At 39.4% G+C, this 27,818-nt stretch overlaps 1 protein-coding gene across 3 annotated transcripts; it reads left to right on the top strand.

Annotated features, from left to right (window-relative positions):
* Window positions 1–53: 53 nt before the first annotated feature.
* BNIP3L (BCL2 interacting protein 3 like) lies at window positions 54–20,073 on the top strand. Of its 3 annotated transcripts, none has more exons than XM_047717540.1 (6): window positions 54–251; window positions 7,217–7,400; window positions 11,788–11,860; window positions 16,839–16,942; window positions 17,084–17,233; window positions 19,513–20,073. In XM_047717540.1, exons 1-6 carry the CDS (start codon window positions 152–154, stop codon window positions 19,559–19,561), a joined length of 660 nt encoding a protein of 219 aa, XP_047573496.1. In that variant the 5' UTR covers window positions 54–151; the 3' UTR covers window positions 19,562–20,073. The 3 variants fall into 3 exon arrangements, with proteins under 3 accessions (XP_047573496.1, XP_047573497.1, XP_047573498.1); XM_047717541.1 differs by having other exon boundaries at window positions 56–215; XM_047717542.1 differs by lacking the exon at window positions 54–251 and adding an exon at window positions 6,348–6,472.
* The last annotated feature ends 7,745 nt before the right edge of the window (window positions 20,074–27,818 follow it).

Here is a 27,818-nt window from a genome sequence, read left to right as displayed (position 1 = left end):
TGTCATCACGTGGCCGGAACGGACCCTGACGTCAGGGTGGGAGGGATTGCGCAGGCGCAGAAAAGGGGGCGGGGGACTCGGCTTGTTGTGTTGCTGCCGGAGAACCAGAGACGGTCCTGCTGCGGCCGCAAGCCCTTCCAGCCACCTGACAATGTCGTCTCATTTAGTAGAGCAGCCGCCGCCCCCGCACAACAACAACAACAACTGCGAGGAAGGTGAACAACCTTTGCCCCCGCCAGCCGGCCTCAACAGTGAGTGCTGGGCCAGTGGGCTCGGCGAAGGGGGGGGGGCGGGGGAGGAGCTGCTCCGGCCGCCGCCGCCAGCTCTGCGCGGGGGGCGGGAGGAGAAGGCAGTCCATTGGCCGAGGCTGAGGATGTTGCGGGTGACTGACAGCTCCCGTCACCTGTCAGGAGGAGTGGCTCCTGTCTTCCTGTGGCCCTACTCCCCTCCCTCCTGGTCTCGGTCGGGGGGCTGCTTGGGCTTGCAGTTGGGGAGGGCTGGTGGGTGGGAGGAGAGGGGAGCGAGTCGATCCCACCTGCGCTGGGCCCCTAGTGTAGCCAATCGGAACGCGGGGGGGCGGGCCTTGGGGGCGCGGAGAGCGCGGTGGGCGGAGCGGGCGGCGGAGGGGACGTGGGCAGGGATGGGGACGTGCAGCTGGGACGCCAGGGGATGGACGCGGGCGGCGGGCCGAGGGGAGGGGGCGGCGGGAGGACGCGCGGGCGGTCAGGTGCGCGGGGGGGCTCGCGCCTGGCCGGGTTGACCCCAGCTCTCTGGGTCGGCCTCCCCTTAGGGCTCGGAATGTAAGCCCTCCAGTTCCCTTCCTTTGTTACCACAGGCTGGTCAGGAAAATCATTTGGTAATTTAGTGGTTACTTGTTTGATGGTGGGGGGTGAGGAGGCTGTGCTACTTTTTTTCGTGTTTTGTTAATTTTTTTTTTTTATGAGAGTTGGCCCAAGTGAGTTTTTTGGTTTTGGTTTTTAAACGATGGGGCTGTGTGCCCTGAAAACCTTTTGTGAACAGCCTCTTGAAGATTATGCAAGATTGCATAAATTACGGAATCTGGGGCAATAAATGTTCAGAAACGGGATTAAAACCACACTGATACAGTCGGGCGCTTGAAAGTTAATGTGCAATATTTGAGTTACGACCAGCTACAATTGCTTATCATAACATTCTGGTGCTCAGACATCTTGTCCTAAGGTTTTTCCCAGTTGTCTTGAAAGCTCAGTTTTCTTGGAAAGATCGTTGCCCAACCTTTCTGTAATTGATCTCATGAAAGAGGCAGTTGGGACAGTTAGCATATGGCCAGATGAAATCGTTTAAAAATCATTTGGTTGCTTAAATGACATTCAAAGGCATCGCAGTCTCTTTCATAAGAGGGAGGTGTTCCAACGTGGCCTAAAAATTATTTTAGGGAAAAGAGTTCCTCCCCACAAGATGGGGATAGAATTTGAGTATTTTAAGATATTTTCATTGCTTATTGCTGCTGTTCCATCTTTTGATGGATAAATTTTTCTTAAATGTTGAGTTTTTGAAACTCAGGTGTCTTACATTCTGAATTTAAGATTTATATGTTATTTCCCACAGAAAGGATTAATTTATGTGTCTTTAAACATTTGCTTCATGTATTTAATGTGCACTTAAAACACTGCTTACCATTTTTAGCATACTGTTTTAGAAGCATGGAGTTTTAGAATGGGAAGACACTTTAGAGCTTACTGTCTCTGTTATTTACTGGTAAAGAGAGCAAGAGTAAAGTATGTTGTCTCAAGTTCACAACAGGCTAGGACTTAGAGCTGAGATTTTTTACTTTCTGATAGTAGCCCAGAATCCCCTGGTAATGTGTGTTTCCTATTTTCCCAGTAGGTTATTCTACCTGATGTACAGAGGTGACCTGCCTATCTAGCTTTCTATAGTGTACTGTTTCTTGATTGTACTCACCATTTTCCTGCCGTACTCTCAAGTTGGCTGTTTGGTTAGTATGCATACATGATTTCACAGGAAAAAAGGAGTTTTAGTTTCCTTTGACAATTTAACAAAAACAACAAATGGGGTCGAGTTGTCTGTGATTGTTTATCTCTGTGTCTGATAGACATAAGAGGTATTTGATGTTTTTGGTCATTGAGTTACTGCTACGTTTATATTAACCTTAACAGAAGTGGAAGAACACTTCGTCTGTGTGTGATACCAAAATGTTGGCTTTGGGAAGTCTGCTGGATAGAAAATACTTTTTTTGAGTAGGGTGAGCTTTGAAAAGTTACTGAAAACCTTTTAGCTAGTGCCATATTTAATTTCTCCCCTCTTTTATTTTGTGTTTTCAGTTCATTATACAACAGTGGTTTAAACAAAACAAGAAGCCTTACTGATTCCTTCAAGTGATTTTTGGGCGCTAGGTAAAACAACTTATTCAGATATCTAATATTACCCAAATTGCTGATAAGTTGAAGTTCTTTGTTCTGTAAAGTTGCATAACTATGAAACACAGGAGATGAACTCATTATACAGATTATCTGTGGTTTGGAATTTTTCTTCAGTTCAGGGGTCAAGACAGTTTTAAAACAGCAAATTATTGAAATATTTGGAATAATGAAACCTTTCTCTGACTTTTTTTTTTAGTTTACCATCGGGAAACTATTCATTTTCCTTACAAAATCAGTAGATAAATATCTGAACTACTGGCAAAGTTAAAACAACATTTTTCCAGTTTCCAGTTTCAGTTTTATTCTTAAGAAAACTAACAAGTTATGTAAGAATATCTGTATACATTTATGCTATATAAGTTGGTAGGTAATACAAGAAAATCTTATTACTTTTAATGTAGGAAGTATAGCCTTTCTTTTTCTTCTTCCTTTTTTTTTTTCCCCCTGTTTTAAACATCTTCAGCTGTGATGTACTTGCTCCCCCAGTATGGTGAGAAGGCTTTTAAGGCTATGGCATGTGAGATGTCACTGCTTCATGATACTGTTTTGAATACATAAGTAACTGGTGTGTAAGTATCCACTTGTGGAAAATGACCAACTTTTTTTTTTTTTTTTAAGATTTTATTTATTTATTTGACACAGAGAGATCACAAGTAGGCAGAGAGGCAGGCAGAGTGAGAGGGGGGAAGCAGGCTCGCCGCTGAGCAGAGAGCCCAATGTGGGGCTTGATCCCCGGACCCTGGGATCATGACCTGAGCCAAAGGCAGAGGCTTTAACCCACTGAGCTACCCAGGCGCCCCAACTTTTTTTTTTTTTTTAGAAGAATTTTGGTGACTGTTCTTGGTCTGGATTCCAGCATCCAGTACTTTAAATAAAATAAAGGCTTTAAGGAAAGAACATCAGACATAATGGAATGTGTTACCCCTGGTTAGGATAAGAGTTATACATGGGACCTTGGAAAGTTGTGGGAAAAGAGGAGAACTACTCTTCTTTCTTCTCTCCCTTCCTCTACCCCTCAGCTCTCCCACTCCCTCCTCCTTCGCAATTACTGGGCCAACCTTCACAATATATTATATTACAAAATGTAGAAGTGTGAATCTCTTAGGAATTCTCAGACACTTAAACTAAAATATATCTCATGTATTGTGTATGTGTAGAGTCTGGCATAAGAGAGGTCTTTTCAGTTTTAAGTAGTGTTTTACTATAGTGGAGAGAGCCTGTAGTTTTTAATTTTAAAGTCTGATTATTAGGAAGAGAATTCACTCAGATTTTTTTCTACTTTGTATTGCTTGGACAGCACAATCCTCATATCTTGTCTTGTTTCCTTTCCAAGGAGAAGGGGACTTTGTGAGAATTGGTGGAGTTAGAACATCAAGAAATTCTGAGGCTGTAAATCAGGAATGAACTAGGTAATGAAAAGCATGTGTAGTACATCTATTGAGAAAGATAAGTTTGTTTTTTCCCATCTTAGTAAAAAAATGAAGGTTTTAATAATTTGTGTGCATAACTTTTTGTGCAATGCTGTTTATGTCCATAGATACCTATCTGGAAGATAATTATTAAGGGAAGTCTACCTTCTTAGGTGTCTTAATGCACATTGTCAGATTATCATTTATTGAAGACATGATTATAAATAACATAATATTAGAAACAATTTGAGTAATGGTTAACCTTGACATTTGGATAATGGTTAAAGTATGGTATGAGATGAGATGCAAAGCAGTTGTTTTGAAGTAAGGTAATATACATTGACATTGAAAGACATCTCTCTGTAAGCTGTTAGGTAAGAAATGCTTCTTACAGGGCCCCTGGGTGGCTCAGTGGATTAGGTGTCTGCCTTTGGCTCTGGTCATGATCTCAGGGTCCTGGGGTCAAGCCCTGTATCAGGCTCTCTGCTTGGTGGGGAGTCTGCTTCTTCTTCTGCCCTTCCCTCTGCTCATGCTGGCACTCTCTCTCTCTCAAATAGATAAAATCTTTTGAAAAAGAAAAGAAAGAAACGCTTCTTAGAGAAAAATATGTATAGTACAGTTCAGTTTTTCTGTAAAAACAAAACCAAAAAACAGCACTGTATTTCATTGAAAAAGCTCTGGAAGTTGACATAGGAACCTTTGAAAAGTAGCCTTTAGGAATAGAAATGGGAGCTTGGGAGGAGAGGTATTTTTACTTTATATGTTTATTTTCAAGAAACACATTTTTGCAATAAGATATATTTTTAAAAGATACAGAATATTCTTACAGTAGTGGCTAACACATAGCACTTTCCATATACTAGTGACCTTCTTTATTTTTCTCCATGCTTTATTCATTTCAACCTTCTAACAATCCTATGAGGTAGATGTAATTATTATCCCCAGTTTACAGATGATAAAACTGTTAGGGGGTTAAGTAACCTGTCTAGGGTGTAACAGCTGTAAGTGTTAGAGTGGGAGTCTGCCTTCACTTTCTGCTCTTAACCACCATATTAGTATATGCCAGATAAATATTGTCTGCCTTAAGTAGAAATGACTTCAGTTATGCTGGGTATGAAGCTAATCACAGAGATCAGTTTTACTAAGGTTTTCCAGGTATGTCTTCTCAAGTTCCTAGGTTATGATTGCTCATGCGTTTTTAATGCAGAAAGTAGAATTTAGATATTGGTTTGGAAGTCCTTCAAAAAAGTAAGGTCTGGAAAAGCTAATACTACTACAGCACTTTTTTCTTTGATCAGCTACTTGAAGTGAACTTTAACTATATTTAAGGGAAGACTGACTTCCACAGAGACCCATCATGAACTCCTGATTCCTTAGTTTTTCTCCTGTCAGAGCAGCTCAGGTCTTTTGGTTGTTTTGTTTATTTTACACTTCAGTCTTCTATACAAGAAGAATGGATTCTGTTGGTTTAAAATAAGTTTGACAATCCTAGAAAACAGTATGAGTAGAAAAAAAATTTATCATATACCTCTTTCTTTTTCTGTCTCTTTCTGTTAAAATACTTTGCAGAACTCTAAATTTAGGGATGCTTTGGCATATTTCTCATATACTCCAGAGGCACTCGAAGTATTTAGTTAAATTACCTTTAGTTAGTGTTAAATCTGTCTTAGCTTTGCTAGTTGAACTTGTTAATCCATTTTGAGTTCTGTCTAGTCTGTGCCCATTTTTGTGTATAGAATGAGGTCACAGAGATGTCCTGCAACTGTGTTGTTTGGCAGTACAGTCCCAAAGATTTGGCGGTGGTTATGGGACTGTGACACATACTGGGACTGCCTTAGAGGGAAAGGACGGAAACGGTAACTTCATTTTCATTTAGCCAACGCTGTTCTAAGTACTTGACAAATGTAAGCTCTTTTAACTAGTGGATAGCTGAATGAATATCTCCACCTACTGGGTACTTTACCTGTGTCCTGTGTTTAATCCTCAGAGCTGCTCTTAGGGATCTGTATTTTTGTATCCCTGTTTTACAGAGAATACTGAAGCTCAGAAAGACAGGCAAAGACTAGGTGGTAGAGTCAGTTTTCCACTCAGGTCTGCCTTTGAGCTTTTCCTTCCAGTAAGGATGAGGTTGAGTTTACTTTGGATCTAGAATAGTCCTCACCTCACTGAGAGTGCATTTTAGGGTTTGAGCCTCTTTTGGTGATGGTTCTGATTTACTGATGGAAGACTCTTCGGCCCCAGAACTCTAATGCTTCTGCTGAGAGTTTGGAGGAATGGCCCTATCAATCTGCTTGGTTATATTTTATAAAATAAAATTTATTATACAGAATGGGAATTAGGAAGAAAATTCAGCAGTGTTTCTTTTTGTTGTGAATTGGCTGCTGTTACCAATTCTTATTAAGATTAAAGCACTGTAATGTGTTCAGCAAACTCACTGAGCCAATAAATAAATATTTTCAAGAGCTATCCAGATTACCAGGGCCACGTTCCCTTTCCTGTGGCTCCACCCTCTTTGACTGTTGGCCTGAGAAAACTTCGGTGTCTCCTGTACAGATGCGCAGTTTCTTCCCTAAAACCAACAAGGCTTTGTGAAACTCTCGGAAATAGGAAGTGGTGGGAGAGAAGAAAGGACAAGTCCACGAGGTATGGTTGGTGCATAGGGAGAGGATAGAAAGAGGTGAGGTATAAAGGAAAGGAATAAACTAATTTGTGGGGTAGAAAGAAAGCTTTTTTCAGATTTTTTTTAGTATTATCACCAGATTTAATTAGAGCTGTGTGCATTAATTTTATGTTGCACATTTGTACACAAATTGAAAATTTTACAATTGGATTTAAGTTCTCTAGAAGATTCTAATTGTGCTGATTAGGACAGTTGTTAACTTATTTAGATGACTTCTAAGAAGTTTCTAAGCCATAGGTTTACTTCATCCGAGGGGAGGACACAACTAAGTAGCTGCAGTAGACTACGGGGAAATATGCATAAATATGTTCTGTTAAACATACGTAATTAAAATAATAAAGATAAGTAGTAATAAAGTAGCCACTTATTTTTTGAAAAGCAATCTCAGAGTTTTCTGTAAGTGCTTATCATATATAAACTAAGCTTTAACTAGAGAGAAAATTGGCTAAAAGACGCATTTTCTAAGATACTAGTTGTAGAGTTCCAGCTTCTTCTAAATTGGTTGATTGCATGAGCTACTTCAGGAACAGGAACTATATATATTTTTAGACTTCTGTTGCTCCTTATTTATTTTTTTCAGAATACTCTTGCATTTGCTTTGAGGCCAGACCGAATTCTTATCAGAATTCACCGCATTCACATCTGTGTGCACATGACAGAGTTTGGTTCTGCTGTGGTTAACTTAAGCTATCTGACTTGTCCAACAGGTTCCTGGGTGGAGCTACCCATGAACAGCAGCAATGGCAATGATAATGGCAATGGGAAAAATGGGGGACTAGAACATGTACCGTCTTCATCCTCTATCCACAATGGAGACATGGAGAAGATTCTTTTGGATGCACAACACGAATCAGGACAGAGTAGTTCAAGAGCCAGTTCTCACTGTGACAGGTAAGTAAGATCCATACAGATGGGTTACAAGGTTAATTCCCATTAAAAAAAAAATAATAAATTTACTTTCACTTTCATTTTACAGAATACAACTCTTGGTTTATCACAGCATGTATATTTAAATCAGATAGCTAATTGACAAATATTTGAGTGCCTGGTGTTTTTCACTGGATTAAATCAATTTCCTTGTTCAGATTGTATCATTTTTTGATGTTTATCAGTTTTAAAGTCAATGCCATAAATATTTACTTGTAGTATTAAACTTTCTCCCATTTTCCGTTGTGTCCTATTTAACAGATCACATTCTGCGAGTTACGTATCTATCCCCCCTTCTGGACTGTGAGGCACCAAAAGACAGGAGTCATGTTTCATCTCCTTTGTACCCTTGACAGTCGTCATGCTGGTGTGCAGTAACACTCAGTAAACGTTTGGGTCCTAGAAACTGCAGGTTGATTCAAGTTATAGTGGTATTTGCATCGTTGGAAACACCAACCAAGGTCTGCAAAGATAGTTAATTTGGAAGGCCATTCTGTGTCTTCAGAGGAGCTTCTATTTCATACCTCATTTTTCTACATTGGCCTTTGGGAAAGTAATTCCACTGTTGAAGGGCTGCTTTTTGGTGAAAGAGTAAGGATACAGTGATATGTATGAGTAAAATGAAACTGAGTTGTTCATTTATTTTGCAGTGTAAGCTTTGATTTTTTTTCTGGAGGGATGGGTGGTATATGTGACAGTTTTAGACTGGTGATAGCCATGCTGTTAGCATTATGGGCTACTGGATGATCTTCTGGTTGATGAAGAGTTAACAGATATTAGTCATGTAGAAAATGCAGATGCACAAGGCAAAGACTGAGGAAACACTTAAAAATGTGTACTAAAAATAAAAGTGATTATCTCCAAGTGATGGAATTGTGAATATTTTTCTTCTGAACATTTTTGTACTTTGTAAAAATTGTATATGTAGCATATTTTATTTGTCAGGAAAAGTTTAAAAGGAGTAACAGGAGTTCAGTCATGTTTGAAGTTCCTACATATCTTATAATCCACTGATGTTACCAAGGTAGCAGAGGACCGGTTTGCTGGCTCTGGCACTCTGTGCGCCCCCGCCACCCCGTCTCATCTCTGCCTTTGTCCCTGTGCTTCTTAGGAGCCTGGGATGGCTCTTGTTATAAGCAGAAGCAGAGCAGATGGCTCTTTGCTGAGCAGCTTCCCAATGATTCCAGTTGCAGCAGCATTCGTCTGTCTTCAGACTGAAGTTTATATTAATTACATTTATATTATGGGACTTGTAAGGGATTTCTGAAGTTTTCTGCTTCTTCTGGGCCTGTTTGTAAGACTTTTACTATGCATTCAAGTACATGACCCTTGATCATTGGTATCAGCATGTCTCTTAACCTGTTGTTCACTTGCTGTTGTCATTGAGCAGAGAAAAAGGCACCTGCTTGCTTTTCTGGTCATCATATATCACTTGTGGTTGTAGTTCTACTTGTGATCGGATAGGAATTTACCTTCCCATGATCAGGTTTAAGTTAGGTTTCTAAATACATGAAGCAAGGTGTGGCACGTGCTTTTGAACACTTCCCTATCCCTCAGCTTCTGTATCTTTAGGCTTTGGGTTCCTGGTCATCTTTCAGAGAAGGCCTATGACTATAGCTCAGTAGTACTCTCCTGTATTAACCCACCATAACATTTTAAAATGTCTTCATAATTCATGCCTTTTGAATTGCCAGGCATCTCAATACTTGAAGTCGTCGAGAAGTGTTTGGTAGGTGGAAGCATTTTTAAGGCTGTTGGATATTCGTCCCAGAGCTAATTTATATATATAGTGACCCTTGAACAACATGGCTCTGAAATGCATAGCCGTGTGGATTTTTCTTCCATAAATCTAGTATAGTACTGTAAATGTAGTTTCTCTTCCCTGTGAGTTTCTTTAACATTTTTTTTCCTCTAGCCTACTTTATTGTAAGAATACACTACATAAGGCCTATAATGTACAAGATATGTATGAATTGACTCTGTTATCTATAAGGCTTCTTGCCAAAAGCAGGTTATTAGTAATTAGGTTTGGGGGGGGTCAGAAGTTATACACAGATTTTTAACTGTTCAGGGTGGGTCCAATACCCTACAATGTTCAACAGTCAACCATATTTTCAATTTAAAAATTATTCCAGAGATACATTTTTGTCACTGTAGTGGTCATTAGAAGATAACCCCTATGTGTTTTGTATTGCATTTTACCCTACTGCAGGAGTTGTCAACCTACACAGTAGGGAGACCCAGAGAGCTTTTAAAATTACCAGTGCACAGGCCACGTCCCTGGAGGTTCATATTCTGTCATCAGGGATGGGGTAGAGACATGAGGGTATTTTAAAAGCTCACCAGCTAATTCTAATATGAGCCAGGGTTGAAGCTCTAATGCATTCCAAATTGTTAGTAAATGGTTCACCAGTGAAATGTTTAGTACTCTTCTAAGTGAGATTGGTGCAGTGATAGGAGTGTAGAAGTGGAACAGTGCTTCTGTAGGGTTCTTGACTATTTCATTTACTGCCTTGACCTACTCCTGGCTCTGTGAGAATGGCCCTTAATTTGATATCTGGCTGTGAATGCAACAGTGTCATATGAGCATAATGACAGTAAACTGAGGACAGTAAAAGCGCCTCCTTCCATCTGGTTCCTGTGTTCTAGCCTGAGATTTCTAGTTCAAAGAAATGTCTAAATACACTAACATATTTGTGTGATACAGAACCAGCTTTTCTCTTTCTCTTTTGCTGTCCACATTTAAGGCTCTTTTATGTTAATTATAATAGTCCAAGGCCAAATCAGTCTGACACATTTTGGGTGATCTTATTTATTTTTGAATCTGTCTCACCATCATCTCTATATGTTAACATTGTATACGAGCTCTTGGGGGCTTTAACAGATAACATCTCCTTTGGACTGGTTAAGCCTGGAGAGTTTTCATCTCTACTTTCAATTAGATTTGGCAGTGTGGGGTGTGGAGTGGAAAACCCACCCTGCTGTGGGTTAGGGTTAGGGTTAGCAATCATTGATAAGGTTAAGAATAGAACTTACCATGTTGTTTTCATCTATCACATCAAGTATAGTTCATGATCATGTGTTTTTATGTAAAAGTTTACCTGTAAATTTTGTTTCTGGAAATACATCTTGTACTTTTTATTGAAGGTTCTATATTCGTATATAAGCTTATATAATTCACTCTGAAATATCTCAAAGCAAGTATTTATGAAATAAGTAGAATGGTGGTTCTAGTCTCCATACTCCTTTACATCCCTAAAAATTACTGGGATCCCCAAAGATCTTTTGTATATGTGGGTTATAGATTTTGGTATTTAATTACATTAGAAATTAAAACAGATTTAAAAATGTATTCATTTAGCAATAATAAAACCATCGCATTTCTGTGCGAGTAACTTTTTTAGAATGAAAAATAACTTTTTTCGTAACCAAAAATAAATAAATAAGTAGTAGCATTGTTTTACATTTTTGCAAATCTCTTTATTATCTGGCTTAATAGAAAACAGCTGGATTCTCATTTGCTTTTGCATTCATTCTGTAATGATAAAACATTTCATGTAGCCTTTGGAAAATTTCATGATCCATGGAATAAGAATGACAGACATGACAGAATAAGAATAAAAAAAGGCAAATCATAATAGTATCATGAAAACAATTTTAGCCTTGAAGACCCTTTGAAAGAGTGTTGGGGGAGGTGTTCAAGAAGACATGACCGCAGGTTGACCCTGGAGCTGGACTTGGGCAATTGGAAGCTCCCCATTCCCTCCCCTGCTCCTGGAATGTGCATTCTGCCTGCCTTCCTGGCTCCCAGAAGCTGACTCAAGAATATAGCCTTGAGGGGCGCCTGGGTGGCGGGTGGCTCAGTGGGTCACTGGGCCTTCCTCTCAGGTCATGATCTCAGGGTCCTGGGATGGAGCCCCGCATTGGGCTCTCTGCTCAGTGGGGAGCCTGCTTCCCCTCTCTCTGCCTGCTTCTCTGCCTACTTGTGATCTTAAACAAAATCTTAAAAAAAAAAAAAAAAAAAAAAGAACATAACCTTGAGACAGAAACATGGTGTTGAGTTTGAATAGCATACGTGACTAAACCCAGTTAAGGCTTCTATATACTTTTAAAATTTGGGAGGTTGGTGTGATCTGCTCACCTCACTGTCATCATCACAAAATTCCAGAATATTTTGGGCATAAGAGTGCTCTATTTCATTTGTTCTTTGGGGTCAAGATAATACTTTTTGATTGCTGCTTTTTCAAAACCATACTACTGTTGTAACTTTCAACTTTCTAATTTCCAGTGGAGGTTAATTTACTTGACAAAAAGAGAATTAAAAGTAATGGCTAAATTCTTTCTCTTCTAGCCCTTCCCCACAAGAAGATGGGCAGATTATGTTTGATGTGGAGATGCACACCAGCAGGGACCATAGCTCTCAGGTGTGTGTACATGTTTTTGGGTGGGTGTGTGCTTGTTTTTCTGATGTACATTAAATAATTAGGAATGTGAACCTCTAAATAAGTATGTTTTACTAAAATATATTAAAGAGTAAGAAAACTTTAAAAAGTAGTTTGAAGCTGTTTTAAGTTCTTCAGTTTCTGATTTTGGAATTTACTTAGGACGCTGGGATCATGACCTGAGCTGAAGGCAGCGGCATAACCAACTGAGCCACCCAGGCGTCCCTGGAATTTACTTAGGATGATACAGCTCTCATTGTACGCCTTGCAGTTGAGCATTTGGGGTCCTCTCACTGTAAAAGAATTGGAAAATTCTTGTCTGTAATGTATCATTCCAGTATTCCAGGCTAGTTTCTTGAGTTTATAAATAGAAAGCTGAGACAGATGTTTTATTTAAGGTCACAAAATGAATGAAAAGGAAAGTTGGAGAATCAGGCATGAAAACTTTTTCCTGCATCTAACAGCAAACCAGTGACTTTTGAGATGAATTTCAACAGCTAGAGAGAATATTCATCTGAATTTTGCAGGGTCCCTTAAAGAAGATAAATGTAGTTCGCTAAGAGTTGACGTTATCAGTAAAATAGATGGCTGTAGTATTGAAAGTATACAACAATTAGTATTCTGAAATCCACGAGAAGTAATTGTTATTAGCGATTTAAAATGCTCATAACTGGCCCTTGACTGTATTGATGTGTTGACTCGCCTAAAAGTGCCAGAGTGCAAATTTGTGAGGACCAGAACCATTGTCTCTCTCTACCATGTTCATGGGCTGGCAGAGTATTTGTGGAAGGAATGTTAAAAATGCATTTGGACAGAAACTTTGCATTGTGGGATTCTCCCTGCATAGTGTCCTATTCCCTGCACTGGAAAGACTGTGCATGATAACATGGGGTGCACCCAGTATTCTTCTGTTTCAGAAGGCTGCAGTTTCTCCCTGCTTTTTTCATAGTCTGTGCTGTTCTCTAAAACCTAGAAAATCTATGGACTGAATATAAATTTGTTTTATGATGAGCTTTATATTATAGATAAGACTGTCGTGTACAGAGATGTTCTGACTGCAGTTGTTGAATTGCTGGCTGATGTATGTTGGTTTTGCCACGTGCATAAGCTATAATGAAGAAGAAAATAGTAGTTTGCATGCAAAAGTGTACTAAGGAATCCCAAGGAAGAGAAGTGAAATTAATTCTTTGTTGTAGTCTTTCCTGAGGAAGATGCCCTCATTTCATACTGTCTTTTGTACGGGTACTTTGAAAATCTAGATTAGCATTTTACAGAATGTGTTTCAACAAACATTTGCTCAATGGGAAGCTCCATAAGATAGTTCCAAAGTCAAGTGGAAGTAATACAGTTCGTGGGCTCCCTTCCTTCCCCCTCCCCCCCATCCCCAGTAGTCACAGCACATGGTAGCCCATTAAAGGCTCTGACAATTCCTGCAGCAGAATCTCTTAGTTTAAACCAAGTGTTTCCCAAGCTTATTTGATCTTAGACCTCCCTCCCCGACACACATACATTTTCCCCCTAATAATCTACCTAACAACCTAATGGAACACTCTCATAAGTGATTGATGGAGTGGCAGTATACATTTAGCCTTAACTGATACTTGAACTTAAATAAAATTGTAGAGCTGACTGCATCCAACCTAGAATTCCAGAGGAATTTATGAAAGTCAGGGGAGAAAATACAACATTTTTGGCTCCTGTGTCAGATTATGATAGTATTGCTCATGTGGTCCCAATTCAGAAGTCAGTACCTAAAGGAATATTAGTTACCATCAACGTTGTTGGATAAACTATATTAATAATCAGAGCAGTCCATATAAACATGATACATCTTTGGAAAAGCAGTTTTAAGTCCTTTAAGAAAAATATGTTTTTTTAGAATAAGACTTTTAGTAAAAGAGAAATCAGTAGGTATGACTTATTTAAACTTTCACAAAGCCTTTTCCATTACTTTTTTAAAATTGAAGAAATGATCATTTAAAAATTAACAACTTTAGGGGCGCCTGGGTAGCTCAGTGGTTTAAGCCTCTGCCTTTGGCTCAGGTCATGACCTCAGAGTTCTGGGATCAAGCCCCGCGTCAGGCTCTCTGCTCGGTGAGGAGCCTGCTCCCCCCTACCGCCTGTCTCTCTGCCTACTTGTGATCTCTCTCTCTCTCTCTCTGTCAAATAAATAAATAAAATCTTTAAGAAAAAAAAAAATTAACAACTTTAGGTTTCGGGAGGGTGGGTTTTTTTCATGAGCGAGAAGCAAGCTCAGGGTTAGCAAACAGAAGCATTTACCACAGGACTGTTATGGGATTGCTCTTATCAAACATTTATATATTGTCTATACGAGGAACAGAGAATGTTTTCAGCCTGTTCTAGGAGGAGGAAGGAAAGACACTAATACATACTAGAAGTATTCTAGGTGCTAAATGTATTTTTAAAAAAGGTTTTTCCCACTTCCAGTGTTCTCATTCTAGTGAAAGAGGTGATATTAGCCCTGAGAACAAATGGGAGAAGTGGGGCTTTGTCTTCATTAAATCACTGATCTAAGATCACAAAGCCAGTGGGTGAGAGAGCTAGGATTGAAACCAGGGCTGTCTGAACCTGCAGCTCTTGTGCCTTCTACTAAACTAAATCCATGCACGGAGTTGATTTCAGGAGAGCTCACAAGGTCCTGAGAATGACCTAAGATGTGCTGGGTGAGTTATGGTATGAGGAAGCCTAAGGTATAATGCATTTAGGAAAAGGATCATTCAGACTATACTTTTAGGACCATAGTCCTCAAGAGTCTCCGTTTTATTTAGGTCTCTTGAAGTCCTTTTTGTAGTGTGTTTCTGGGATTGAAGGGGCCAGCACAGTGTTGGGTATCACTATTACTGGTACAGAGCAAAATGTCCTCCCTTTCCCCTGTGGTAAAACTGGGGTTTATGGACCCCATTCTGTGTGGTTTTAATATCTGCACATAGAGACCATGTCAAGAAAGAACTTGACATGGGCCATGGAAGGAGAATGTGAAGTGCTTTGAAGGTAAAGGACTTGCACTGAGAACAGGCTAAAATAGTCAGAGGAGGGTTATTGATTCCTTTAAAAGTATGAATCGTATTTGTAGATAAAGTGCATTATTACCATATTAAGTACATTTTTCCAAGGATTGGAAGGTAGTTTAAAACCTGAAACTGGCAAATTTAAGATTAATAAAGGGAAGCACACAGCAGTAGTAAATGAGGATAGCATAGGATTCTTGGTTCTTAAGGTAAGCATTCTAAACTGATTTTGGGAATTTGTTCTTACTAGTAGTCCAAAGATAACTTTGCTTCACTCAGCTGAGAGAAAATGACATCATAAAGTAAATTAAGCCATAAAATCTTACTACATTTTCATTCTCTTGGAAGGTAGGAAATATTAACTTGTTCACAAATTTAAACCTCAGTCTTTGAGCAGTTTTAAGGAGAGAGATGCGAGACCAGAGTTGGAAACTGTAGCCAGAAGTGACACGAATGTGTTGAATATAGTCAGATATTGTGTGTACACAAACTGATCTATAAGTAAATTATAGCAACTTCTTTTTGATTTAGGATGTTTTCAGATTTATTCCAAAAAGAGCCAACTCATGATTCTGAGTAATCTCAATACCCAATGGAAAAAGCTTAATCCTAAAGGCTACATTGTGTCATTCAGTGGAATTTGCCAAGTCCAGCAGAACTAAGTAAGAATGATACTACCAGAGTAGCAAAAATCCACAGGGATTTTACTTTTGGTTTGATAGTCTCTAGAGGTAGGGTAGCCTCTCTTACTCTCTGAACTACCTTCCTGGGGCACCTAGTTCACAGAGAACTAACACTGTAAAAAAAAAAAAAAACAAAAACACAAAACACATGCTTATATCAAGTTCTGCATTTCATAGCTATCTACCAAAAAGAATGAACCCTATTCAAACAGAGTAACAAATCAAAACAGTTCTTAGCTTTGAGACCCTTGGGTCTGAGGTCCTAGCATCACGTTCCTTAAAGCTGAGGGAATAGTACTGTTCATTTTTAGGACCATCTCATTCCCGAGGGTTCTTGTGAAAGAGAAGCTATTGGGAATTTTGCTTGTTCTTGGCCTGAAACTGTGGGTTATCATTACCAAGAAAAAGGACTTACTTTTCTTTTACCTGATGGAAAAAAATGTCAAATTCTAAGTCATTATAAAATAAATTATTCCAAAGTCTTTTAGCTTACATAATTTTGAATAAACCTTGGGAAATATTTCGATAGTGATTTGTCTAAGGAAGTAAAGCCTAATGCTTAGGAGTTGGGGACTGGAAGAGACTGTTTACCTGGTTTAAATACTGGCCTTATCTCTTGCTCCTTACAAAACTTCAGGCACTTACGTCTTTGTTTCCTCATCTGTAAAATGGAATATTAATAATTTCTGTTTTTATGGCATTGTTGCCAAGTAAAAATCATTAATGCATGTAATGTGCTTAGAATGATGCTTATCTCTTGATAAATGATTAATACTGTTATTACTTATTTCCTCATCACATCTCCCACTTGTTTTGTCATCACTTTATATTGGTTAGCATATGCTTTTGGAGATTTTTTAATTTTTAATAATGAAAAGTTTTGAGTATGAACAGAAGTAGAGAGAATGTTGCAGTGGGCCTCTGTGTAAGTATCACCCGGATGCGGCAGTTAATGAAGCTCTCCACATTTCAGTGAACATTATAGCCAGGAGTGTACTTTCCAGGTTCACATCCTATGCTTCGGTAGAACAACAGTGAGGCCCACTCAGGTTCTTTTTAAGATAGTAAATGCCCTGATCTCAGATCACTGGGTCAGCCTTTTTAGAAAACTGGCATGTTTCTTACATGAAAATTACTGATGCACAACCTTAAGAGTTTTAGTATATTTTCTGTCTAGATTTCTCTTTTGTAGTGGGAACAATTGGGCTCCCTTTTTTTCTTTTTTAAAGTTGTAATTCTTCTTCACAGTCAGAAGAAGAAGTTGCAGAAGGAGAGAAAGAAGTTGATGCGTTGAAGAAAAGCGTTGACTGGGTGTCTGACTGGTCCAGTAGACCTGAAAACATTCCACCTAAGTAAGTCCTTGCACATGTCTTCTCAGGGGACATGGCAGACACCATTCCCACTCACAGACAGTGGACCTGCTCACTCCCAGGATGCTTTCAGCAAGTGCGTTTCTGAGTTACTGACCCCTGCCTCTGCTTTTCTTCCCCCAGGGAGTTCCACTTCAGACACCCCAAACGCTCTGTCTCTTTAAGCATGAGGAAAAGTGGGGCCATGAAGAAAGGGGGTATTTTCTCCGCAGAATTCCTTAAGGTGTTCATTCCGTCTCTCTTCCTCTCTCATGTTTTGGCTTTGGGCCTAGGGTAAGTACTGGTGGACTCCTAATGGGTTTTCCCTTCGTTTCATCCCCTGTTGTGTTTCCAGACATGAGAAATAGATGTGAGGGGCGCCTGGGTAGCTCAGTGGGTTAAGCCTCTGCCTTCGGCTCAGGTCATGATCTCGGGGTCCTGGGATCGAGCCCCGCATTGGACTCTCTGCTCAGCAGGGAGCCTGCTTCCCCCTCTCTCTCTACCTGCCTCTCTGCCTATTTGTGATCTTTCTCTCTGTCAAATAAATAAATAAAATCTTTAAAAAAAAAAAAAGAAAGAAAGAAATAGATGTGAAACAGTTTGTTTTGCTTTTAATGTTTCAGTGCAAATAGGGAGAGCTTAAAAGAATTATTGAAGCTGATACAGTATTGGTACACTGGTAAGCATTTTCAATAGGGGAGTTTTATTTTTCTTACTTGAAAATAAGTTATTCATGTTAATCATCTCAAAGGTCCTCTTCCTACCCCCTCCCCACTCCCCCACCCCCACCAATGGTCATTTTTAAGTGGGCTCTTCTGTGCTTGAATTTTTCCTTTTTTCTTGTTTATAAATTATTCAAGATTAGCTAAGTTTTATTTATTTTTTCATTTAAGTTCAATTTAGTTAACATACAGTATATTCATTTTAGGGATAGAATTTAGTGATTTATCAAGATTAGCTAAGTTTTAAAGTAAACTAACCTTTAAGTGTATAAATTTAGGGTTGATTTGAACATTTTTTTTTCCCCCAGAAGGGAAAATACACCATTCTATTGAATAGTCCTTGAGTGAAACTGGTAGGTTGGTTCAGGATCCTGTTTTTTCTTTTTTTGTGGCATTTTTATTTATTCTTCTAAAGTTGACCCCACATTTACCTATAAATAATGAATTTTTTTAAGAATGTCTTTTAAATTCTTTCTTTTTTTTTTTTTTTTTTTTGGTCTTGATGGAACAGTTGAAATCTGGTTTTTTTTTGTTTGTTTGTTTGTTTTTAAAGATTTTATTTATTTATTTGACAGAGAGAGATCACAAGTAGACAGAGAGGCAGGCAGAGAGAGAGAGAGAGAGAGAGGGAAGCAGGCTCCCTGCTGAGCAGAGAGCCCGATGCGGGACTTGATCCCAGGACCCTGAGATCATGACCTCAGCCGAAGGCAGCGGCTTAACCCACTGAGCCACCCAGGCGCCCAGGAAATCTGTTTTTGAAGGAGGAGTTAAACCCTAGTTGTTTTTTTTCTTTTTATAAGATATATGTTATTCTCTTTAAGCAATATCTGTTATTCTCTTTAAGCATGTGCAAAGAATCATTTTCTCTATATAATATGCAAAAGCTCTGTGATCCCTTATCTCTTCTGTAAGGAGCTCAGCATATGGGAGAGATTTACTCACAGTCATAAACATGGAAACATACACATGACTTTCCCATAAACTCCTTTTGTCTTCCTGAGTACCTCATCTGTTTTTGTGATGGCGAAGGCCATGATCACAAACAGCAGAATGGATGGATGGGTTTGTGGAGGAAGGGAGTGTGTGAGTGTTGAACAGGGTTGGTGTGAGGGCAGGCAGGGGGAGGAGTTCAAATTCCCCTTTGGTATTGACTGCACAGTAGTTCATTTGCCCTCAAGAACTTGGTTTTTATAACTTCCAGTAGCTCTTCCTTTCATGAGTCTTTAGATTGTCTCGCTTGCTTGTATAAGTGTAACTATTGTTATAGATGAGTATAGAAAAAAAAGGATTTGAGAAAGTTGGTTTCATTACACTGGAGGTTGGTGGGACTAGCTTCCTATTTTCCTTAACTTCCCTTCTGCTTATGTTATTTACTGGTAAAATACTTGCTTGGCAGGGAAAAGTAATACTAGGCCTGAAGCCTGAAGAGTTAAATGATTAGTTAAGAGCCCACTATAAAGCACTGGCAGCTCTGTGATTTGGCATGTTACTGTATTTTGTATGTAAAATACCAGTAGAACTTTCTGTCTGCTGTAAGGGAACGTGTCAAAGGAAGTTGGCTGTGCTTTGTCATTTGGAGAGATCTGTTCTCTCTGGTTTTACTTCATCTGATCACTGCCCCTGTGCTGTTCAGTCCTGCCTAATGAGTAAACATAATTACATAAAACCAGTTTGGCTGCCTGGTGACTGGTTTTAAGGAAGGCAGCAGTGATTTCAGGGTGTTAGGGAACTGTGCACCTACACCTTTAGAGTCTTTTACAACATGGAGTTTTTAGGTGCAGTTCGGCCTGTGGACAACTGGTTTGCATCCATTGACACTGATGAAACACTCTGTACTCTGTTTCCTTTCAGCATCTATATTGGAAAGCGACTCAGCACACCTTCTGCCAGCACCTACTGAAGGAAAGAACAGCCCCAGAAAAGCGTGTGACCTGTGAAATGGTGTATTGTCACAGTAGTTTATTTGAACTTGAGACCATTGTAAGCATGACCCAACCTGCCACCCTATTTTTACATATCCAAGTTCCAGTAACTCTCAAACCCAGTATTTTATTCAAACTCTGTTGAGGCATTTTACTAACCTCATTCCCTTTTTGGCCTGTAAGACACTTTAGAATTTCCTAACAGAGTTTACTGTTATTTAGAAATTTGCAAGGGCTTCTTTTCCGCAAATGCCACCAGCAGATTATAATTTTGTCAACAATGCTATCGTCTCCTTTTAGTGCCACCAGACTTAGACCTGCATCATTCATGGTATAAATTTTACACTTGCAAGATAACTACCATCTCTCTCTTCAAATGAGATCAGATTAGCAATTGATAGAACAGCTTTGTTGTTTTGTTTTTTCAAGACAAAGCAAGCTTCACTAAGCTTGAATTTATAGTTATTAAAAAAAGAAAACAAAAAAACAAGACACAAGAAAAAAATATCCTGGGCAATAAAAAATTATTTTAAAAAAGCTTTGGAGCCACGTTTTGTCTAAACAGCCTCCTAATGGCGCCTTTTCATTTATAGGAGGCCGGCTACGTAAGTGATGGGTGTGAAGTAAAATGAGAACTAAACTACATCAACAGATTTTAATAATAGTATGTTGTAATGCTGTCTTTTCTATGGTGTAGAATCTTTATTTCTCCTAAAGAACGTCTCAGGCCTAGAACTATACAAAATTGCTTTGGGGATTTGTGTGTATTTGGTATTTTTGTTTAATTAGCTTTAGCTGCATGTGAATTTTTCATGACTTTTAAGTTTTGGTTTTGTTTTTTGTTTTTGTTTTTTTTTTTTAATTCTTTTCTAAGAAGGGGCTTTGGAATGAGTTCCAATTTGTGGTATAAATATAGGCTTCTTATTTTAGGAAGCTCCACTTACACTCTGAAGCCTTTAAACTCTGAAGATAATTGTTTCAGAGTAATTTCAAGCACTTGTGCAACTTTGAAAACCAGACTTGGGTTGTGGGAACAGTTGACAAAGTTCTGAGAAGATGCCATTTGTTTTCTTTGGATCTCTCCCTTTTACTGTTGACCTGCACAAGCCTCCCAAGGTGGTGCCCGGGACTGTGCGGGCACCGGTCACGTTCTCCCGGGGCCATCTTTTCAGTCGTGCTCGACTCCTGCAGTCCCAGAGCGCTCGGCAGCTTCCTTCAGTGATAGACCGTTTCTGTTTTGTTTGTTCGTATCTAAAATGTGAAGCTTTAGGACCAAACTGTTAGAAAGCAGCAGGATTACCAGTTATTCCAAGTAGATTTATTGGATTTTGGAACTAGCATGACTCTGAAGGGGATACTATTATATGTTTTATATATAAATAATTACTGTTTATGATGTAGACATTACTCCTGACAATGTAGAGAATCATTGTTAATTTTAAAACTGGCCATTTATTCATTAAATAAAGCGCATCAGGTTTGACTTGGATGAGAACACTGGCAACCAGATTTGCCAGTTTGTAGAAAGACAGAAGATGTCTTTCACATTAAGTTTTGTAAAATGGACATGTTATAGTGGAAAATAACCTACAGATTAAACAAAAAAGTTAATTTCTGACTATCTTTTTTCATAAACATAGCTGGTTATCTTTAAGAAAGATGATATATCCAGAATTGTTTTCTGAATCATTTTATGTTTTCTTTCTAGCACTTGATGCCTAAGTAACTTTGGATATCTTTTTATTATACCTTGTTTCTATCTTATTCTCAAACCTGGTAACACTTGATTTGCCTTCTGTAACCTATTTATTTCAAGTGTTCATACTTGGATTTCTTTGGAAGGAAAGTGAACCTGACAGCCCTCTGATTTTGAAAACCCCGAGTAAAATTGGAAAGGCCGATAGAGGTGAAAGAAGTAAACCGTTAAACTGCTACAGTATGCAGCTTGTATTACAGTTGGTATCCTGGGAGGGAAAAAGTAAAGTCAACCTTAAAATAAGAGCAATTTTTTTTTTACAGGTAACACATTGCCGTCCTTTGAAATTCAATAGAATTCTATCAGTAGTGTGGTTAAACTTGGGTATATTTATGATTTCTTTTCAACATTGGAAATAAATTTAGTTCTGCCTTTTTCTTAAACTATCTGTGAAATTTTGGACTATTACTTAAAACATAAATACATGATCATAGTAAAACTTCTCCTAAGATGAAATCATGCAGTATTTATTGATAGCTCTAACATACGGAATACATGTTTATGCTCCTACCCAGATTTGTGTTGAACAGAAACATTGCATGGTTGGAAAGGAGACTTTGACAATTAACAGTTGACGTTTTAAGATTAATGTTCAAAAAGCTTTATACCTGTTTACAATTTGGGGATGAAAAGGCAGCCTTCATTTTTCTTGATTGATGAAAACTGGCTAACAGTACTTGTAAACAGAATCATGAGCAAAACTGCACAAACTTGCACATTGAAAAGTGCGACAAGTTACTTTGCAGTAAAAATACTTACTATTCTAAAAGTGAAAATTGAAGATTTAGCCAGTCGGGTGAATTTTTAAGTGAACCAGTTGTTGAAATTATTGGAATTTACTGAGCCAAAGTGATATGCATTCTTCATCTATTTAGTTAGCACTTTGTATCATTATATACAGTTTACAAGACATGTATAACTTGTAGCTATAAACATTTTGTGCCATTAAAGCTCTCACAAAACAACTTCTGTCAGCATATCATTTTATGTCATGTGTGTGGCTTGGAGTTTAGAGATGAAGTTTTCCATCACTAAGTTCCTCAAATACTGAGGGCCTAACAGTGTGTAGGTGCATGGGAACAAATGCTATTCCTGTCTTCCTGACTTCCCTACTCGCAGGGAGACCATCACCACAAAATATTATTCATCGGAGAAGTGTGTATGAAGTATGATGGGGCCAGATCATTCAGAACTTTTGTGGTGCAGATGGCATCAGGCTATTTTTACAGAAGAGGTGATGTATTGAAAGATGAGTAAGTACTTGTTCAACAGGTGCAAAAGGGAATCGAGAGTATGCCTGTAAAGGAATGGCAGAAACTGACATGTGAAAAATACATTCTAGAAAGAACTGGAAGGTCATTGTGACTGGAAAGCAGGATGGGTAGAGAGGAAATTGAAAGTGTAGTTTAACATTGAACCAAGTTGAGGTTTATGTGCTCTTCTGGGAGCTGAATTTACTTATAGTTAGTGGAATGTCCTTGGGGGTTAAATGCAGGGAAATATCTGAAGATGAAGTTGTAGATGGTCCTGGTAGAGTGAGGAGAAAGCTCCAGAGGCAATAAGAGAGTTGGTTCTCTAGGTAAGGAATAGGGCCTGCCCAAGGGGTAAACCCCAGGGATGGGACAGCTGGGCCAGGGTGGATATGAAGATCTGAGGGAAAACCAAAGTCAGTGGTGAAAAGATGATTTAGAGAGGAAGATGCATGTGTGCCTGTCCCGCCCCCACTTTTTTTTTTTTTTTGCTTTGACTTTCAATTGATGCCATTAACTGAGAAAGGGAGGACAGGAGGAGAAATGGGAGTAGTGGGAGGAAGGAAAGATGACTTCAATTTTGAATACCCTGAACCTGGTTGGAACCTAACAAGTAGACACTTCTTCCCTAGCACTAGAACTCAGGAGAAAGGTCTGGAATGGAAATGAAATACACAAGGCATTTATGCATGTGTATTATATACTATTTGAAGATTTGACCAGGAGGAAAGGAGAAAACAGTGAATTCCAACATTTGAAGACTGAGCAGAAGAGAAGCTCAAAAAGGTGAGTGATGTAAATAGTAAGGTAGGAGAACCACCCCCCTGAAAGGGGAGGAGGTGGCCAGTCCCGTCAGACTTAGTGGTTAAGGAGGTAAATTGAAGAGAACATTTTGATTTTGGTTGTTGAATCACTGATCCTTGAAAGAGCATTTTCTGTAGGAGCAAAAGAGGGGTCCCAGGCAAGATTATATTGGGTCAGTGAAAGAATAGCAAGGAAATGCTGGCTTTTCTCAATCTGGAGATGACCAAAAGGAAGGGAAGATTTCTTAAGAGGAAACCAGGTGATACTATTGTTTACTTAAGTCGGATATAGGATAGGAGTAGGTCTAACAAAAGAGCACAAAAGGAAGACACAAGGGAGCAGGAAAATACTGGAGTAAGAGCCTGAAGGGAGTAGTTAGGATATATTAAGGACTCAGAGGGGAGATTGACCTTGGAAAGGGGGAGAAGGACTTTTGGAACCATTGCACAAACCTAAACATTCATGATGGGAAGTGGAGAGATAGGCGAGCAAGCATCAAGAGAGGTCTTTGAGGAGCAAAAGAATGAGGAGTTGAGGAAATTCAAGTCTAATAGACCATTCTGTCTATAAAGACTAGGTTTTGAAGATGAAGACGGTGTAGATGGAGAAGGAAAATGGGATTGTTCTCAATCAGTATCTCCTGATCTGAAAGGAGACTGGAATTAAAGCATAAGATTCTTGAAGCCTTATAACTGCTCCTGCCATTATTCTCCAGTAAAACCAAAAGCATCAGTCCAGTCGACCCAGACTAGGCTCCCCACTTTGCAGCCTAGTTGACTTGATGCTTTTGAGCTTCAGCCACCTTAGATTGGACTAACTGATCTCTTGGGGCCTTTTAATTCTGTCCTTGCTCTTAGTAAATTACAGTTCAGTCTAAAAAGCAGGATTGCGAACGGCTGGATTAGGTATAGACATTACAGAATCCTAGAAATAATACTTTATATTTGGTAGTGGAATAAGAATGTGTGTGTTTATTTTAAATGTTTCCTTTATGCCTCTTGGTAAGATAACCAGAATTCAGGGAAAAAGCTATAAATTCTAAGTTTAGGTGAGCTAACATTCCACATCACAAATGGTTAATAATCAATAAACTTGTAGGCCCCATTCGTGACATTTTAACTTCCATGTGTTTTAGCCTGGGGATGATTAATTGTACCTCTTCTGCTTCATGAGGTACCGGTATCAGTTTGTAAAGATGTCCTCTGCTTCACTTATTATTATTTCTTACTTTGCAATGGTAGAAATACAAATATAAAGGTCATGAAATTAGCCAGTTTATGAATTCAAATCAAGGGTAAAAGTTTTGACAAAGGTTTTATTTCTGTAGCTGAGAAGACAGCTCATCAGAAGTTATTAGACAATAGCAAGTTTTATAAATAACTGAAAAGAGCATTTGGATGTGTTTCGAGGGGTTTTTGAGTAAGTACCAATGGGTGGTTAAGCTGCTGATCAATTCTTACACTTTGAAATGCAAATTTAAAGTTAGCTTAAGTGGAATGGGGTTGGAAACTTGGGCTGAGGGAAGGAGTACAAATCATACTAAAATTACTTGGTTACCACTTAGTGAAGTTACACCTACCTCCTCTGCAGTTTGTATCATGTTTTGAAATGCTCACAAAACAAAAAAAGCTTTAGTTCCCCAACCTCAATGAATTTTACCTGTGCTCCATCTCAACAGAGTCCTGTCCTCCACTCCCACTCCTAGCATGAATACAGAAAAAATGTGGTATATTTAATAAAGAAACAAATAACAGGTTTTTTTTTTTTTTTTAAGTGCTTCCAAAGTGACGCTGACACACAACCAGGTCACTGACCCACAGGTAAATGCGAGTGGTGCCTGCAGCTGTAATCAAGCCAGGTGTGTGCTGGGCTCCAGACCCTTTAGTCCAACTACCCCTTAGACATGGCCACTTAGCACCTCCTGAACTTGTATTCCCCATCTCTCTTCCTCTTTCCTTCCATGTACCCCTCTTGTGTCGTTTGTGAAGAGCATAAGTATCCCCTCAATTGCCCAAACCAGAAACCTGCCAGTCCTCCACCCATGCATCTAGTCACCATGCCTGTTAATTCCACCTTCAGAATATCTCAGCTCCCGCAGCTGCTTCCACCTTCCACTACCTTAATTCAGGCCACTGCCCCCAGCATTACTTGGGTCACTGCAAGAGTTTCCCAGCTGGTCTCTAGGGCTCTATACTTTCAAGCAGCCACAGTAACCTTTCCAAAAGTCAAATCAAAGGACGCCTGGGTGATGCAGATGGTTGAACGTCTGACTTTTGGTTTCTGCTCAAGTCATGATCTCGGGGTAGTGGGATCAAGCCCCCAGGTCCAGGGTCTGCACTCATCAGGGAGTCTGCTTGGCATTCTGTCGCCCACTCCTTACCCCTCCCATTTATATGGGAAGTAAAATAAAACTAAAATCTGATCGTACCACTGTCACTTGAAACCATTAAATGCTTTCCCATTGTCCTGAGGATAAAGTTCCCAAAGTTGGTGTCAGGCCCTTCCTCTTCAGGTCCTGCTCATCTCCAGCCTTACCTCCCCATGGTTGCCTGCCACCACCTCCCCAAATTATGAATATACCTTCGTGCTCTGCAGGCCTGTCACCTTTTTAAGTGCTCTTTCCTCTGCAGCGGATCTCCTTTCCCCCACCGCTTTTCCTCCACTTTTCAGGGCTCAGCTCACAGTTCACTTCCTCTGGGAAGCCTTCTTGACAGCCATCACACACACACACACACACACACACACACACACACACACACACACACACACACGTGGGTTAGGTGCCTCTCTGGTAATCCCCCTGAACATTTGGCATTTACTAGCATTTGCCCTGGATTACAATTCTTTAACACTTGTCGTTTTCCTGATAGGCTGTGAGGTCCTCCAGGGAAGCCCAAATCTTGTTTATTTTCCACCATCCCAGAACTGACAATGCTTGTCATATGATGCATGCTAAAAATACTGAAAATGACTGAATTTTATTTTTGACACACACACACACACACACAAACCATGAAAAACCAACCTAGTTTTGGGCTAGTTTTATTTAATTTACCTGAATTAAATAAGTGGAATAGCAAGATGGAATATTTTGAAATAACCCAGGAAATCCGGAAAGATTGAACTCATAAGAACAGTTGAATAAAATTGCACTAGATTTTTGAAGTTTTGTTTTTAAGACAGAAGAGGAAAATGTTGAGAAACACTTCAGGAAAAGAATAGAGCCCACAGACACCTGAAATCCCCTGAAGTGACAAGTCAAATTGATTACTTAAGATTCTGATGAAACCCAGAATCTCCTCTTCACCCTGGCCAAGTGGGTGCCCTGTGAGTTTTGTATTAGGATTGTCACATGCAAAAATGGCCACTCTATGTGGCCATTTGTTTCAATAATGGGATTAGGGGGTACTGCAGGGTTGGCTAGCATGACTTATACATGGAACTGATTCATTTTCGCCAGATAACCTTGTTTATGGGGTGGGATTGAATTAGATGTCTTGCAATGAGATGACTGCATGTGGGAGGTGTCTGGACTAAAATTCAGCCTACAGAGAAAGGTGGGGCGAGTTTCTTACAACTTACCTCCACTGCTTGTTAAGAAAAACTACATCTGTTGGAGATTTTCTTTTTGCTGAGCATTGTTGTGGCTGTCAGTTAATAGAATCCTATAGGTTATTTTACTGCGAAGGACCCAAGGCTCAGAGGTGTTCAACAATTAGCCCGCATCCCACCATTAATAAATGACAGGATGCCAATTTAAAGCAAAAGTACTTTCCAGGGCCCCAGTTCTTTTTAAATCAAGCATCTGGGGTGTCTTAGTTTTCTCAAAATAATTCTGCAATATCAATTTATCCTGAAAAATCACAGCTTCTCACCAAACATTATGCGATCATTAATATTCTTGAAAATGCTTATCAACAGTTTTACCAGTAGATGTAGGAGATAAACAGAATGGGATCCAGTGCTGGGCAGTGTTGGCAGCATGGTGCACTTTGTCACATTTGGCAACACTAATGATCCTTGGGTAGAGGCAGATCTTTGAGCTTCAAGCTATCCATTTGGGCATCAGATTCAGCATCATGAATAAATCTGGAAAAGGAAATTCATAGACATTTTAACCATTTCTGGAAGCTAATCTTCATATCATCTGTGCTTTTGGAAATGCTACCATGTTCCTGCCAAAGAATCCATGTTGGGGGGCGTGTAATTTAGGGTGAGAATAGCATGACAAACTGTCACTATCGCTGTTTTTTTTAAACATTGCCACATAATTTATTAAACAGATCACTGTTTTGGGTGAGGACAGAGGGGCAACGGGGCCGGAGGGGTGGAGGTGGAGAAAATATAGAAACATGGAGGGAGTGCTAAGCATGGGCCAGACATGGACTTCAGAGAGCTTAACATTCTGCAATTTAAATGACATAA

Source organism: Lutra lutra, chromosome 2 (genome assembly GCF_902655055.1).
Source record: "Lutra lutra chromosome 2, mLutLut1.2, whole genome shotgun sequence".
Taxonomy (NCBI): domain Eukaryota; kingdom Metazoa; phylum Chordata; class Mammalia; order Carnivora; family Mustelidae; genus Lutra; species Lutra lutra.
This window is presented reverse-complemented; position numbering and strand designations above follow the sequence as displayed.

Bases quoted from the DNA above. Each gene is read 5' to 3' on its own strand.
- BNIP3L (XM_047717540.1), top strand. From the start codon at position 152: ATGTCGTCTCATTTAGTAGAGCAGCCGCCGCCCCCGCACAACAACAAC. The intron at 16,943-17,083 runs GTAAGTCCTTGC...TTCTTCCCCCAG, and splicing joins CCTGAAAACATTCCACCTAA to GGAGTTCCACTTCAGACACC. The intron at 17,234-19,512 runs GTAAGTACTGGT...GTTTCCTTTCAG, and splicing joins GTTTTGGCTTTGGGCCTAGG to CATCTATATTGGAAAGCGAC.